The 16,166-nt window shown below is 41.1% G+C and overlaps 1 protein-coding gene across 4 annotated transcripts in view; it reads left to right on the top strand.

Annotated features, from left to right (window-relative positions):
* plxnb1b (plexin b1b) overlaps positions 1-16,166 on the top strand; it is a 151,043-nt gene that overhangs the window by 133,367 nt on the left and 1,510 nt on the right. For all 4 annotated transcript variants that reach the window (XM_032514565.1, XM_032514568.1, XM_032514569.1 and 1 more), the window contains 26 exons: positions 543-677; positions 751-873; positions 1,401-1,494; positions 1,619-1,785; positions 1,929-2,080; positions 2,280-2,385; positions 2,615-2,751; positions 2,857-3,033; positions 3,146-3,374; positions 3,472-3,714; positions 4,089-4,268; positions 4,380-4,528; positions 5,310-5,410; positions 5,785-6,002; positions 6,091-6,269; positions 6,354-6,420; positions 8,878-9,024; positions 9,152-9,317; positions 9,640-9,743; positions 9,840-9,924; positions 11,902-12,068; positions 14,372-14,532; positions 14,715-14,862; positions 15,144-15,208; positions 15,566-15,641; positions 15,729-15,803. In XM_032514565.1, coding sequence (XP_032370456.1) covers positions 543-677; positions 751-873; positions 1,401-1,494; positions 1,619-1,785; positions 1,929-2,080; positions 2,280-2,385; positions 2,615-2,751; positions 2,857-3,033; positions 3,146-3,374; positions 3,472-3,714; positions 4,089-4,268; positions 4,380-4,528; positions 5,310-5,410; positions 5,785-6,002; positions 6,091-6,269; positions 6,354-6,420; positions 8,878-9,024; positions 9,152-9,317; positions 9,640-9,743; positions 9,840-9,924; positions 11,902-12,068; positions 14,372-14,532; positions 14,715-14,862; positions 15,144-15,208; positions 15,566-15,641; positions 15,729-15,803 — 3,651 coding nt within the window. The remainder of the gene's footprint in view (positions 1-542; positions 678-750; positions 874-1,400; positions 1,495-1,618; positions 1,786-1,928; positions 2,081-2,279; positions 2,386-2,614; positions 2,752-2,856; positions 3,034-3,145; positions 3,375-3,471; positions 3,715-4,088; positions 4,269-4,379; positions 4,529-5,309; positions 5,411-5,784; positions 6,003-6,090; positions 6,270-6,353; positions 6,421-8,877; positions 9,025-9,151; positions 9,318-9,639; positions 9,744-9,839; positions 9,925-11,901; positions 12,069-14,371; positions 14,533-14,714; positions 14,863-15,143; positions 15,209-15,565; positions 15,642-15,728; positions 15,804-16,166) is intronic.

Genomic DNA, 16,166 nt, shown 5'->3' with positions numbered 1-16,166 from the left:
GGAAGGCCACAGCGCAGCCGGATAGTTTACAAAAAAACAAATTTTGAAAATAAAACCAGGTTTATGGTGATTTTGTCTGTCTTGACTTCTTGTCATTTATATATTAGTTTATATGGTTTATTATCTATTTTACTATTTTGTTGAAGAAGAAGAAGTTTATTCATCCTGCGAGTTACTGTCACCATCATGGCGGTGATAATGAAGGGGGGGGAGGGGGTGTTCATGTTGCGAGTTGTGTGTGTTGTTAAAAAATAAACAAAAATTTTAATTACAAAAAAGACAATGGTCTCCAGTTTCAGGCGTTAAAGCATCCATGTTTAGAATTTGAAAATATCAACCTTTGGTACCACCTAGAGGTTCAATGAAAAAATTTACTTTGGCACACAGCTGTGCACCCTGCAATTCTCTCATCTCTTAACAAATAAACTCATTGCATCAGAATAATTTGAAAGATGCAACAATCACATAACATTAATGTAAACAGCGAGTGAGTGAGGAAGGGGGAACTTGTTTGTTTATACTGTGTGTGTATTGGGCAACAGGGCGACGAGGGATCCTATGTCAGCTGGGGTTCCTCAGCTTGTCCCTGTGTGGAGAAGGTCCAGGGTTCATCACTGCTCCCTGTCAGAGTGGAGAAGAAGATCACCTTAATGGCCCGCAACCTGCACCTCTATCAGGTACAACACACACACACACAGGACGATTCTGTTTGCCTGGCTGGTCACCAAAAACAAGTTATTGTTTGTTCAGGATCCAGAGCTGGACTATGAGTGTGTGTTGGTGATCGAGGGGCAGACGGTGGTGGTGGATGCCTATGTGGAGACTGATGACATGAATCCATCAAACTTTGACATTACCTGTCAACTACACCAGGTGTGTATCAACACAGACAGTCGTATACAGATTTGATCCCCAGGGGCACATTTCTAATGTTTCTGGAAGTGACGTTTCATTAAATGCTTATATAAAAGGTTTTAAGCCTGGAACGTGTACAGAAACTATCATAGTCTTCAGTGGTAGAAGCTCGCTCTAGCCGCTCGAAAGTGCAGTTAATATTTCAATGATAACAGCAAGTTCCACCAATCGGAGACGTCGCTGTTGCGGATTGTGGGTAGTGTCCTAATATGTCCTAATATGGCGAATAAAACATATTTTTCTCAAATCAAGGTTGATTTCTATGGACTTTTAGCTTTTACATGAGCAGAAACTTGAATGGGAATGAATGAAAGGGATTTTTACTTCCGGGACAACACTGTTGAGCTCTATAGGACTTATGTCATGAATGAGGATAAAGTGATGTTTTTTTGAGGCAGAATTAAACTGTGTCTACTTTGATGTCTGTTATTCTTACAGTGTAACAAATAGTAATTGTCTTTTTAATTAAACCATTTTTTGTCCAGTACACATATTCTGCTCTAGTGGAGGAATACAATGCCATGGTGTACGTAAAGAGGAGGGACACCTTCCATGTGGACAGCTCTCCTGATCTATATGGTGAGGTCATTCAGATTTCTTTTGCACTCAACATATAGCTATTATCCTCAAAGACACTGAATGTGAATGAAGTACACTTTAACATTGACTGATGCTCTTGTCTGTCTGTCTGTTATGACCTCAGTGACTCTGTACAACTGCTCTGTGGGCCGCTCTGACTGCAGCCGCTGCCATACAGCTGACCACAAGTATGGTTGTGTGTGGTGTGGCGGTGCTCGGGCCAGCTGCTTGTATTCAGACTTGTGTAGTGAACCTGTACAGCAAACGTGCCCCGCCCCCGTCATCCACTCTGTGAGTACTGACCTTTGACCTTTTCTCTCTTTATTTTGGGCGTGTGGGAAACACATAATACAGCAATGTAGGTGCTTATAGTCAAAAGTTATCTTCTTATTTAAGATCATTAATAAGTAAAGATTTTTCCTGACTTTCGTCAGATCGAGCCCCTCTCTGGGTTGTTGGAAGGTGGCACCATGGTGACCATCTCAGGCTCCAACCTGGGCCAGAAGGCTGAAGACATCCTCTACTCTGTGTCAGTAGCCGGGATTCCCTGCACGGTCATTCCCAGCCTCTATGAGGTCTCCTCCAGGTAAAGACAAAATGCTGCTGGGGGGGATAGGAGAGGATTTCTGAAGTGTTGTCTTGTTTTTAAGGGAATTTGATGGAATCCTTTGTGAATTGACTACAAAACTCACTCAAAAGCATATGGGGCATTTACATTCACTTAATGAAACATTGCCATGGTGCATGTCTGATTCTGCTTCACTAAGAAGAACTCTGTCCTTCAGGATTGTGTGCAGAACCAAAGCCAGTGGAGGAGAGAAGGTGGGCCATGTGTCTGTAAAAGTGAACGGAGGAGAGTTTGGTGTTTCCAGCCAGACATTCAGCTACCAGGTACATTAGATTAGATTTAATTAAAGTAGATTAGATAAAGTTTTGTCGACCCGTTGTTGCGTTGTAGGCAATGCATACAACAAAAACATCAACATATCGGAGCCATACAGTGTAATAAATCTGAATTCTGACAATTCTGTAAATTTTTAAATGAAACTTTATTTTAACTGATTTGTTTAGGTTGAGGCAGTTCTCACTGACTTTTTTTCCTTCCTCTCCTCATTTTCAGGACCCGTTTGTGATGGGGGTGTCTCCTGAAAGGGGACCCAAAGCCGGAGGAACATCCTTAACGATCATTGGCCGAAACCTGCTGACAGGACGTCCCTCTGACCTCACCATTACTGTGGGAGGGGTGACTTGTCACATGTAAGATTCTCTCTCTCTCTCTCTCTCTCTCTGGGGTCAATGAAGATCACATAACATAATTTGTTAATTTGTCTCTCCTATGTGCCTCCTTGCCCCTCTTCTCAGTGTGTCAGAGGTGCAGAGTACCAGTGTTCAGTGTGTGATAGGCAGCAGTAATAAGACAGGAGATGTGCGCGTCACCCTGCATTACGGTAGCAGCCAGCGTCACCTCCACACTTCAGCCTACCACTACACCCACAACCCCAATATCACCCACGCTACACCAGCAAAGAGCTTCCTGGAGTGAGTCTGGAAATCTGACCTTCATCTCTCAATCATCGCCTCTTGTTCCCAACTTATAAAGTTGTTAGGTGTCAAAAGTGCTGTGATTTTTAAGAGTTTTCTGTTTGTTTAGTGGTGGTCGACTGATCTATGTGTCCGGCCAAAACCTGGACGTGGTGCAGGAGCCCCGGATGGTGGTGGCTGTCTTTCCCTTTGAGTCAATCAGCCCAAGTAAGAGGAGGAAACGCAGGAGGAAGAGGAGTGGACAGCAAGAGGAGGACAGGGAGAAGACTTTTGGGAGGGCAGCAAGGATGGTTCCAGAACCTATCTGTCCTGAAGACCCACTCTGCTCTGTCAAACAGGTGTGTGCATGCATAAGTGCGTATGGGTGTGTTGGTTTTATTTCCAAAAATTCTTCCTTTACTGAAGATCTTTTCTGCACCCTCTTGGTCTCATCAGTTCATGGAGCGCTGTGAGGTGAACTCCTCTTCACTGATCCTATGCCGCTCTCCTATGGTGGACTCCTCCATCTGGGGGTCAAAGGTCACAACAGAGTTTCTGCTAGACAACCTGCGCTTTGACTTCAGCAATCTGAACCCCCAGACTTTCAGCTATGCACGCAACCCAGTCCTGCGGCCCCTTAACCAGCAGGACCCTTTGAAGGCATACCGCTACAACCCTGGCAGTTTCATCCAGCTGGAGGTCAGTGGAGAGGCAGTGATAGGAAGTAGCTGTTTTACTAAGCAAAGCAATGGTGACATTGGCTAATTTTTACAATCCTTCATTGTTATATTTATGTATTTAAGTATAAGGGTCCTGTCATATTGAACACCACAACCAGACTCACATGCTGATTTACCATGGCCTATTCACTACAGCTTTGGGTGTTAACAGTGAGTTTTTTCCATTGTGCTAGGACAGAACAGTCACTCAAATCAATCAATATAAAGCAACAGTTATTATAGTAAATAAAACTATTATAAAAACTAGGTGTTGCAATTGTCACAATAAGATTCAATTTTTCTTATTTTGTGAATGTTTTTCACTTTTTTGACATTCCATCTCCATGTGTACAGGGGGAAGATCTGGACCTGGCCATCACTAAGGATGAGGTGGTAGTGTTAGTTGGGGAAGGTGTCTGTGCTGTTAAGACCCTGACCAGAAACCATTTGTACTGCGAGCCACCACCTCAGCAGCCTGCACCAGGACCCAACGGCAAGAAACGTGAGGGCTCTGACAATCTGCCTGAATTCACAGTGAGTCCGTACTTTCACTTCAAAACCACAAGAAACCCATTAATGTAACTCATCAGGGAGGATGGGACTGTGTGAGCACCTTAGAAGGACACTGCTGTTTGTGTGTTTCAGGTCCGTATGGGCAACCTGAACTTCTCCCTTGGAAAGGTTCAGTATGACAACCTCAGCCTGTCTACCTTCCCCCTGGAGGCTCAGGTTGGAGTTGGGGTTGGGGCGTCCATAGTAGCCCTCATTGTCCTCATCATTGTGCTCATTTACAGGTCAGTGGGTCGACCGTGTGTTTCTGTAAATGTTTTCTGTGTAGTTGAGTGTAGAGAAATATAATTGAGACAGTCAGTTAAAGGTACCCTGTGGGGGTTTTGTTTTGATGATATTGAGAACTATTAAGAGCTTGGTAATAATCAATACAATCAATAATTTATAAGTTACAACTTTATAATCGTAAGCCCCTTTCACACATGCATCTCTGGTTAATGGCAGTTGATCTCATGTCTGATAATGTTATCTCGGAGCCTGTCTGGTCAAAGTTCTTCCTCGGGGCAGCTGCCTCCGTCTCACAGTGAGGCTTACCCTGGGTCTAGTTCAGCTGCCTGTTCCATGGATATATAATAAGAGCAGCCTGTACGCGGTTGCTGGATGGCACAACTTGACGTAGTGGAATGATTTTTCTCTGGAGAGCAGCATTCGCTCTGGCTGACAAAAAAATAAATAATAATATACATATATAGAGATATACATACATATATATATATATATATATATATATATATACACACACACATACATGTGCACACACACTTACACTTGGGTCCCAGGCAAACACTGTCTTCCTTTACTTTTCACCCTTTCTCTAACTGGGAATGTTGGTATTGGCCGTGATGACTGCTTGTGATGATTGGCAGTGGCTGACCTCATGACTAACTCTGATTTTTCCTTGTGGGGGCTTTTTGGGTCAAGCTCCAGTGTGAAATTAGTATTATTTGTCCTCCGTTTTCTATCCCTGCCTCACCCTCTGGTCCTGTTTTTGTTGCTGCATGTCAGGAGAAAGAGTAAGCAGGCTGTGAGGGACTACAAGAAGGTCCAGATCCAACTGGAGAACCTGGAAACCAGCGTGAGAGACCGCTGCAAGAAAGAGTTCACAGGTAAAGGAGAGAAGTTAAATGACAAAGGGGAGAGTAAGAAAGAGAGAAATGAGGTTTGAGAGCCAGAGATGGAAGAACAAAAAGTTTATTTTAGTTTGTGACCAAAAAAAACACTTTTTCACACTGGCCTAATGAGATTATCCTACTACATCCCACCTCCTTGATTGCTGCACCATACCACATGGCTGCTGCAGAGGAGTTTCATTTTAGCCTGCTAACACTGTCCAGTGTCAATATTTACCATCTTCCACCTCATAACTTGTTCACAGCACACACTTTGAATATGATATTTTTGTCACTTTTTGTCCAAAGTGACGAGAAAAGAGCATTTAGCAACTAATGATCTTTTGTCCCTTCCCTCCACGCTGACTCAGACCTGATGACAGAGATGATGGACATGTCCAGCGACCTGGTGGGCTCTGGCATTCCTTTCCTTGACTACCGGAGGTACGCTGAGCGCATTTTCTTCCCCGGCCACCGGGAGTCTCCACTGAGGAGAGACCTAGACGTTCAGGAGTGTCGGAGGCAGACGGTGGAGCAGGGCCTGGTACAGCTGTCTAACCTGCTCAACAGTAAACTTTTCCTCACCAAGGTAGTCATCAGTGTCATGAGCAGAGCAAGGCTTTAAGATGATACCTACATTTTAAGCAGAGAGATAATTAGTTTTTTCTTCCTCTCAGTTCATTCACACTCTGGAGAGCCAGCGGACTTTCTCTCCCAGAGACCGGGCCTATGTGGCCTCCCTGTTGACGGTGTCGCTGCACGGCAAATTGGAGTATTTCACTGACATCCTCAAAACTCTCCTCAATGACCTGGTGGAGCAGTATGTGGCCAAGAACCCCAAACTGATGCTGCGACGGTATGAAGAAGAACATGGTAATAGTTTAAAGGGTGTTTTAAAGATGCTTGCCAGTGATTCAAATTTAGCGTTTTCTCTCTGCAGAACAGAGACGGTGGTGGAGAAGCTGCTGACCAACTGGATGTCCATCTGCCTCTATGCTTTCCTCAGGGTCAGTCAACACATAAGACATGATTTTATATTTCTGCTACTATACCACTACACACTCATATATCATTTAAATCCCAAATGTGACACTTATATTCTTTTTATTAAGTAACATTTTTAAAGATTTGATCTGTGTTTGAGCCCTGGGACCTGGTCATGAAATGTTTAAGGGGAAGGTTGAGCATGATGTTTTGTTAAGATGGCCTTAAGAAGAACACTGTAACTTCTTTTTTATGACCATCTTCTTATTAGGTTAGATTCCACACCATTCATACAAAAAAGTGATCTGATATAATAATTAAAATATAATCTGATAATATACAGTATATTCTCACTAAATAAATTAAATACAAAGAAGAAGATGAAAAGAAAGACACAAAGCCTTTGCTGACATCATTCATTTAGCCCACCGAAATACTTTTATTCACTTTTTTGCAGAGAGAAAAACCATACCACTAAATTTGAAGCAAGAGCCAGTAGCTGGTTAGCTTAGTCCAGCAGTAACTTCCTGAAGTCTTGTAAAACCAGCTGAAAATCCAAAACGTCACTCTTCCCAGCTAAGAAAAAGTCCATCACATAAAAACACAACATACAACACTATGCATTTTGTACAAATTAAACAGGCCAGGTATGACATGTTAATCAGTGAGCTTTAGAGTTGCTGGTTGAAGTCAGGCTAGCTGTTTCCACCTGTTAGCAGTCAGATTAACATACAGATTCATTCAACATTATTAGAACTGAAAGATGATGAAAAGAGGACACATTGTTAAATAGATAGAATTGAGTCCCGCCCCTCCTCCGAGAGATCTTAGGTTCCGGAAGTAAATTTCACATTCCTTTCTCAGATTAACATCTGGAAAAATCTGTATATGAAGAGTTTTAGACCATGCCTTAGGCTAACCAGCTAACACGTGACTCATAAGCATACAACATATCATTTAGAGTGAAAAAACGAACAGAAAATCCAAAGAGAGTCAAAGGTACAAGACTGTGTACATATTTTCATTTTCAAGCAAAGGACCTACTCATCCCATAAACCACTACACCCCACTAAATAATATAGCCAAAGACACAACCATGAAAGTGTCTCTTTCAACTTCCAATCAGACGACAGCCTCGCACACTTTTTCCTCCAAACATTGTGGTTTTTATATTGTGAATGTAAAGTTAATAGCAGTTCTTTCAGTAGTAATAGTGTGCCCCATGTACAAAGGCTCAGTCCTTCCTGTCAAATAAGAAAGGGGGGTTCCTAAAATCCCACCCCAAATTTTTTTTAATGCATTACACTATTCGGATCCAGTCTGTCCATGTGTCATAGATAGATAGAGATACTTTATTTATCTTGAAGAAAATTAGATAATTAAATCTACTTTCCATACAATTACTTTTTGAGATAAGCTCAGTTTTTATAAAACAAGAGGATTCACAGGGGTGATGTAAGGAAAGTGAGTGGCACTCCATCAGACCATGTGGCTGTTTGTAATTGTTAAAAAAAAGATGAACCATGGGAACTATATGTACAGTATATGGTAGTTCTAAGAAAGTCATAAGGCCATTATACCAGTGATCATCAACTGGCGTCCCGCAGGCCACTTCTGGCCAGCCAATGCTTCCAATCCAGCCCACAGAATAATAATTTATTCAAAAAGTGTGAAGAGTAAGATATGTGTTCTGGTATTTAGTAACATTCCACAGGGAGAGCGCAAACCCAATCCCCTGTATTTGCATCTCAAATGCTGATTAGTTTCGGTATTGTTCGAGGATCTAAGTTCCACTAGACAACACCCATGATGTACCAGAAAAAATGCAATGCAGCTTAAAGCACAATTCATTTAGATAGAAGCATTGCATTTTGGAAGATGTACGGGATTCCGAACACCGATAGCGATGTCTGCGCTGCACACAACAGAGCCCAGAGGTAGCCTATGTGTGTTACAACATGCAACACATGGACCATAAAGAGAGGATTATCAACAGCCCCTCAGCGGCAAAACCGCGAGGTAGGGCACTGAGCAGAAAGGTGGATCATGTGTATGTGGTTTCTGGAATCACAAACTTTAACCATCACTCATCAGAGACCTGCTTCCTAGTCTGAGATCATTTTCTAGTTAAGTTACCTATCTAGTTATCATATTGTAATTTCAGGGATTTTTAGTAGTCTACTATGTTCACACTAATACAGGTATTTACATAATAGCATTCATTTAGTAAGAAAGCCTATAGACTTAATAGGTACAGTATAAATACATTTTATTTTCTTTAATTGAAAGTGTTGCCCCCAGAGTGTCTGCTTAGAAAAATACTTATACTATCTATACTTCATAATATCTAACTTTTATAAAGCAGATGAATGTGCAGTCCAGATGTCAAAGTAGCCTACTGACATCATTGAAGTGCCAAGGGAAAGTTTCATCAGAAATGTACCCATGCGTGTGTGTGTGTGTGTGCCTGTGTGTTTCAGGACTCAGCGGGGGAGTCTCTCTACATGCTGTTCAGGGCCATAAAGCACCAGGTAGATAAAGGACCGGTCGATGCTGTGACCGGCAAGGCCAAGTACACCCTCAATGACAATCGCCTGCTGAGAGAGGATGTGGAGTACAAGACCCTGGTGTGGAGAACTGACTTTATACCAAATGATCATTTGCACCTTATTGAAGAATCCCCCATGACCTTCAGGAAGTTGTTGTTTCCTCTTTCACGCTCTCATCCCTCTTACTTTCTTTCTTCTTTTGCAGACTCTGAATGTGTTGGTGCAAGGTGGAGCAGTGAACGAGAGCCAACCGCTGCCCTCCAAAGTGTTGGACTGTGACACCATCACACAGGTGAAAGAAAAGCTGCTGGATCAGGTGTACAAGGGCACCTCCTTCTCCCACCGACCCCACGCAGACTCATTGGACCTTGGTGAGAATTCACATACACATCACACACCTTAAATCAATTCCAGCATTTTTGTTATTCATACTTATATCTGCGAAAGTAAAGTGACAGAAATTGTTAAATGGTCCACTGGACTTCAAATGTTCTCTGTTGTATTTGTTGAGCTGTGTCCAAGGCAACAATAAATGTCTACACACACACACACACCATGTTGCTAAAATGGTCCAACACACACAAGTCCATACCATACCAAGAGTTTGTAAAATGTATACACGTACAGTATATATAATATATATATATATAATGCTGATAATTGTGATTTGTCTGGCTATTGTCTCTTGTTCAGAGTGGCGGTCTGGTGTTGCTGGTCATCTCATTCTGTCAGATGAGGACTTGACGTCTGTGGTTCAGGGCAACTGGAAACGCCTTAATACACTGCAGCACTACAAGGTCAGAGTTAACACTTCCCTAACACACTTTTACTCACTAAAAGTTACTAGATATATTTGTGGTCTAATAATGCTAACTATAATTTGTGTTCATCAGGTCCCAGACGGTGCAACAGTAGCGCTGGTCCCTCGCCACACCAAACACATTCACAATGACAACCATGACTACATTGCAGGAGAGAGTGAGTTAACATGAGAACAGTATTATTGAAAAAATGAATCTCTTTATGATGATTGAACTGAAACCTAAAAATCCTTTATGCTTTTACTAAACTACTGACTGAATCTTAATAAGCACCTTTCTGTGTGTGTGACATTTTTGCCGTAACCATATCACTCTCATCATTAAGTAAATCCAGGCAGTGTAGATGATAGCATATGTCTTGCACTGGAGCAATATACGTACTATGGCTCATTGTTACTGATTTTAACCCCTTAGTGATCTGACAGCCTGCCCACAGCTGTCTTCCTTTTTTGTGCGTATAATGCTATTTACACAACTCCTATGTTGAAGTTGGGCAACTAAACTTTTGAAGCCTCATTTTAATCCACAGATCGACAATAATCAGACAACAACGGTCTTGTTACTTTGATTAAGTTCCAGACGATTAAATCCAGTTTAGAGGATGGATACCCGACCCGAGCCCGACGGGCCGGGCCGGGTTCAAACAGATTTTTATTAAGGATGCTTGGGTTTGGGTCGGGCTCGGTCCCATCAGCGCGATAAGGCATTGAACATTTGAATTTAAAACAGCTTATTATGTAGGTAATGGCGTTGTTGCCCCGTGTGCATTGATGCGCTCATCTGTTACATTTCCGAATGCCTTCCTACAATTGCTTAATAAAAGCGGGCTTTCCAACCAACGTACATGTGTCATTAGTATGAGAAACAAATGCGATTTAACTGTGTCGGCTAGGGTCGGGCTCGGACAGAAATATCTTAATGCCTGTCGGGCTCGGTCGGGTTCGGTTACTGCTCTGTCGGACGCGGGCGGGCCGGCTGACAGAAAAATCCAGCCCGATCCCACTCTAATCCGTTACCGGTTTAGTCCAAACACATCATGACATTAAAGATATCTGGACAACAGTTTTTTAAATTTAAATTTTGCCTTGAACAATAGAGATTCCTGAGCTTACAATTAGCCAACAATGCCGTGGCCTTTCTTCTTTCTTCTTTTTTTTATTTTTTTTTTTTTAGAGTTTTTTTTTGTTTTTTTTGTTTTTTTGTTTTTTTTACAGGACAATTCAAGGAAGTGTGTGTGTGTGTGTGTGTGTGTGTGTGTGTGTGTGTGTGTGTGTGTGTGTGTGTGTGTGTGTGTGTGGGTGTGTGTGGTGTGTGTGTGTGTGTGTGTGTGTGTGTGTGTGTGTGTGCGCGCGCCACACGCTCAGCTTCGACATAGGGGAGTGAGTGAGGATAAATAGTAGAGTTTTAGGCCCGGGTCCTGTTAACCCAGGGTTTCGATACACAACCCTAAAAAAGATTTTCCTTATTCATTGCATTTCAGGCATTTAGTCAATGCATTTCTTTTGCGTTGTGTTCATCTTTTTTTTTTCTTTTTTTTCTTTGAAAAAAACTAAAGGGGACAATACATATTAATGAACATTTTCACAAATGTAAATATGCCAGATTGTAGCCTTAGGCTAATTTCCATCTGCAGACCCCCTGGCAGGTTGATGGTACACAAAAAATAATAAATGCATACAAATACACTATACACAGGCTATATACAGAGAAACAAGGACAAGAACAGTGATCACATCATGTCAGAACAGACAGTAACAAGAAGAATAGAGAACAAGGACATACAGAGACAAAAAAAATGATGATGAAAATACGGTCAACACAACTAACCATAAACATTTAATATCTATATTAGAATTATAGACACCACCAGTGACTATTTCTGTAACAACTACTAAGCATATTGACAATACATGATCCTCACATACACTAGGTTTTAAACTACTCTTGTTATAATCCAATTCTGTTATTGATACCAGATTTTTATATTCAAAGTGAATCTCTATAAATTCCAATAATTGTTTTTCATAAATGAAATGTGACAATGTAAGCTTTCTGTATATCTGATGGTGAAGCAGGGCTCCACTGGTCAGTAAATTATACTAAATAAAGCTTTTTGAAACATTGACCTGTGCAGAGACTCCAATGCTGGAGGATGCAGATGAAGGTGGAGTGAGGCTTTGGCATCTGGTGAAAGCCAGCGAGGAGCCTGAGCTGCCCAAACACCGCAGAGGCAGCCTGAGGGAGAGAGAGAGGGCCAAGGCCATCCCTGAGATCTACTTGACCCGCCTGCTGTCCATGAAGGTACAGACACAGATACACACACACACACACGCCATGTTGCTAAAATGGTCCAACACACACAAGTCCATACCATACCAAGAGTTTGTAGAATGTAATAATTATATATACGTACAGTATATATAATATATATAATGCTGATAATTGGGATTTGTCACAGGACTTTGTTGAATACTCAATTCTGTCTATCACACTTTTTTATGGTCTGTTAATTCTGTTCAGCAGACTGTTGATAAGCATAACAGACCATTGCTATTCATAATCAGTCACATGACTGTCACAGAGACCTGGAACTTCATAAAAATAGAAAAAATAAGTATATATAGTTTTTTTTCTTGCAGGAGACAAACCCATTCTCAGTCCACCGTTGTCAAATACTAATAATGTCAAATAAATATATTTTGTGTCAAATTATTGTTTTCTTTATTAAGTTACATTAGCCATGTAATAAGCAGGATAAGCCTTGAAACCAGCTGAATCTGCAAGCTGATGTTTTATTTACTCAGGCAGATATACCTATTGCTCCCCTCCCGTTCAAACAGATTTCCAGCTGACCAGAACCTTGGCAGACCAATCACAATTGTCAGTCCAGCGCTTAGGAAACTTGGCAGTCCTGGTCGAATATAAATCAAGATTCTGTTACTTCAGTGCATATTTCACGTCTTAAATATTTCAGAAACACTTTTGCAGTGTCCTGTTTAGCTGTAATTTAAAAACAAATGTGACCCTGCCATCATTTTTTGTCTGCTTTACCATTAACCAAATAGCTCAGTGCTATGTTGTTTCGTAGCTCTGATTAGTTGTAGGTCTATCCGATTGCGTGGCGAGGCATTTTTTGTCTTTATCACAGCTTTTAGAAATCGAAAATGAACTGAGAGCTTCCAGAATAATACGCATTTGCAAATGAGTCTGGCGATGCCAGGCTGTAGCGTAGTTTCTTTTCTAAACATTGCTACCTAATTATTTATTCAACCAGTGCATGACTTGTTCAGGCTATAGGTCCCGGCAACGGGACGTTTGAGACAATGTTTTCTTCAGTCATAAATTGCAAGCCTTGAATCTTTATAAACACGCTCTTGCAGCACATCATTTGAAAGCTTAAAGTCTCATGATTCCATCAAGCCCACACACAAAGCATAAGCTGACTCTTAGCTGTTATAATCACGTTATGAAGTAAAGAAACCTAGAAAGATTCGAGTCTAAATCGGGTGTGTTTTCCTACCTGTCTCCTCGTGTCTTTATCCACAGCGGTAAACAATTGCCAAAAACTTTATTTTCCTACATCGCCAACACTCCAAGGTATTAGAATATCCAAGGCTTGTAATCCAAAATTAGCTGATTCCCTCACAATCTTGTAGTTTCTGGCCAAGTTTCAACGTAGAGAAATCTAGATAGTTCATAATTTTTGTTTTTTGATCGCTTGTATCGTCTTCCCACAGCGCGCTACAAAGTAGCTCAGCTCTTTGTTGCTAACCAATCCGTTAACTGTAACCCGAGCTGTCCCTTATGGAAGCCAACGATGTGGCAGGATTGGGAGGACAGACACGTGGGAAAGATTGACAGTATAAACTTCCACTTAGAAGTAGAGGTTATGAAACCGGCCTCCCTGTGTAGCCAATAAGAAGCCGAGTTGATTGATACCTAACATGACCAGAAAATTAACCCTGTGATGGCTCCATCTGTGTCAAAGCAAAAAATATGGCCTTCTTATGGCATTTCACCATTTCATCAAATTATAATTACTTATTTCTATAAATTTATGTATGTAGTTAATTCAGGTATGTGTGTGAGTGATGTGGATGTGTTTTTGTGTTTGAGAAGTTTTATATTTTGCACTTTTTTGGCTTTTTTAGAAATAAGAAAAACGCACAGACATATCTGTAGAAAAATAAAATTCTCTGTTCTAACCTCTTTAGCTCTATGTCAGTAAGGCCTAGTGTCACAGTACCACTAGAAACAAAAAATTGAGAGTGTTAACTTCCCAATGACCTCAGGGTCATCCCAGAGGGCCAAAGGATGTGGGAACTGCAGCACTTTTTTTGGGGTAAAAATTTAGGCGAGAAAAGCATGGATTTTCAAGTGTTAGTAAAGAGGTTGGGCAAAATTGTTTTAAAATATTTTATAAAGTTTTTATTTAGCTGTATGATTTTGGTACACAATGGGAATCCATGTGTCTTAAGTGCATACTGTATATACCGATAAACAGAGTAAACACAGTGACACACTTCTGTCTGTAATGTGTACGATGGTGCACAGCAGCAAACACTGTCCCGAATAATTTTCATTTCTTTCTCCATTTACTTCAGGGTACATTGCAGAAGTTTGTAGACGATCTGTTCACAGTGATCCTCAGCACCAGTCGTCCTGTACCGTTGGCTGTCAAATACTTCTTTGATCTGCTGGACGATCAGGCGGGACAACACGGCATCTCCGATCCAGAGACTATACACATTTGGAAGACCAACAGGTACAGTTCACACAAACATTGTCCAGGAAAGGGTCAAAAGTGTTTTGTCTAAACAAAGGATTAGATCTGCTTTACCTCAGGACCACAGTTGTATTTAATGTTTAAAATAATGAATTTAAACCACTTCAAAGATTGATGCAAGCTGGATCTTAAAACAACAAGAATTTCTTCTGTTTCTCCAGTCTCCCTCTGCGTTTCTGGATCAATATTGTGAAGAACCCTCAGTTTATCTTTGATGTCCAGGCGTCGGACCACGTGGATGCCGTACTTTCTGTCATTGCCCAGACCTTCATGGACTCCTGCACCATTGCTGAGCACAAGCTGGGACGGGTGAGGCTGGATAGGGGGGGAGCCAGTAGAAGCTTCAGGCACATTAGAACTGATCCAAAACACTTTCTATTATGTGTTTTGTTATTTTAAATAGTTGTGTGTAGTTGTCAGTCTACAGTCACAATTAAAACTGAACACAAATGGCAAAAGGCAAGAAGATGCTTCAGAAGGCTCTCAATGATGTTTCAGTTGCAGGTGGCGACTTTACTGCAGTCAGAAATAGAGTTTACTCCTGTTCTTCCTCTCTTTGCTTCTCATTCCCTCTTTTTTTTTGTCAACAGGACTCTCCCATCAACAAGCTGCTGTATGCCCGAGACATCCCCCGCTACAAGCAGATGGTAGAAAGGTTGGTTTGGAGTAAAACCTATTCTACAGCTCCTTTATAATATGGCTAACAATTCACAACAAATATAATTTATGAATTTTGGAATTAAATTATTTTATATGTATTGCTCTGTAATATAGTAAATACAATGATTGTAAAAAAAAAAAAATTCTGTTTGGTAAAATGTTCTCTATATTTATAAAAGATTTTTTTAGCATGAAATCAACGTTCATCAGCTTACTAACACAACAATGAATTTATTGATTTTTAACTCACAAAATAATCTTGTACTAATAAATAGTCTAATACTAATAAATACTCCCGTTCATCATAATTTCATTAATAATATTGATGTTATTATTATAATGATTATTGCAGGTACTATGCTGACATCCGGCAGACCATCTCAGCCAGTGACCAGGAGATGAACTCTGCTCTGGCTGAACTGTCCAGGGTGAGTGCAGTCAAATCTCAGAACCCCCCAGTACAGAGACATGCAGACAAAGAGGTCCACATCTCACTTCAATGCTTTGTGTTTCAGAACTACTCTGGAGAGCTGAACTACCTGGTCGCACTGCACGAGCTTTACAAGTACATCAACAAATACTATGACCAGGTGTGTATATCACTCAGTCGGACTTAACAGTAGAGTTGTAAATGTATATCATGGCACAATATAAAGATGTGATGATGTGCACAGTGAAGTTGTAAAATGGATAAAAAATGTAAAAATGTATATTAAGTCTAAAATAGACCCAGAGCTTTCAGCATTTCTGGACGGATCTCATCAATCCCTGGAGCTTTTCCACTGTGGAGTTGTTTAACTACCTCAGCAACTTCCACCAGGGAAATTGACAACAAACCCCCATCATCCTCAAGCTCTGCCTCTACCACAGAGGGCGTGTTAGCTGGATTAAGGAGTTCCTCAAAGTGCTCCTTCCATCGCCCTATTACCTCCTCAGTTGAGGTCATCCTTACT

This window comes from Etheostoma spectabile, chromosome 4, assembly GCF_008692095.1.
Source record: "Etheostoma spectabile isolate EspeVRDwgs_2016 chromosome 4, UIUC_Espe_1.0, whole genome shotgun sequence".
Lineage (NCBI taxonomy): Eukaryota > Metazoa > Chordata > Actinopteri > Perciformes > Percidae > Etheostoma > Etheostoma spectabile.
The sequence above is the reverse complement of the archived record's forward strand: the minus strand, read 5'-3'. Positions and strand labels throughout refer to the sequence as shown.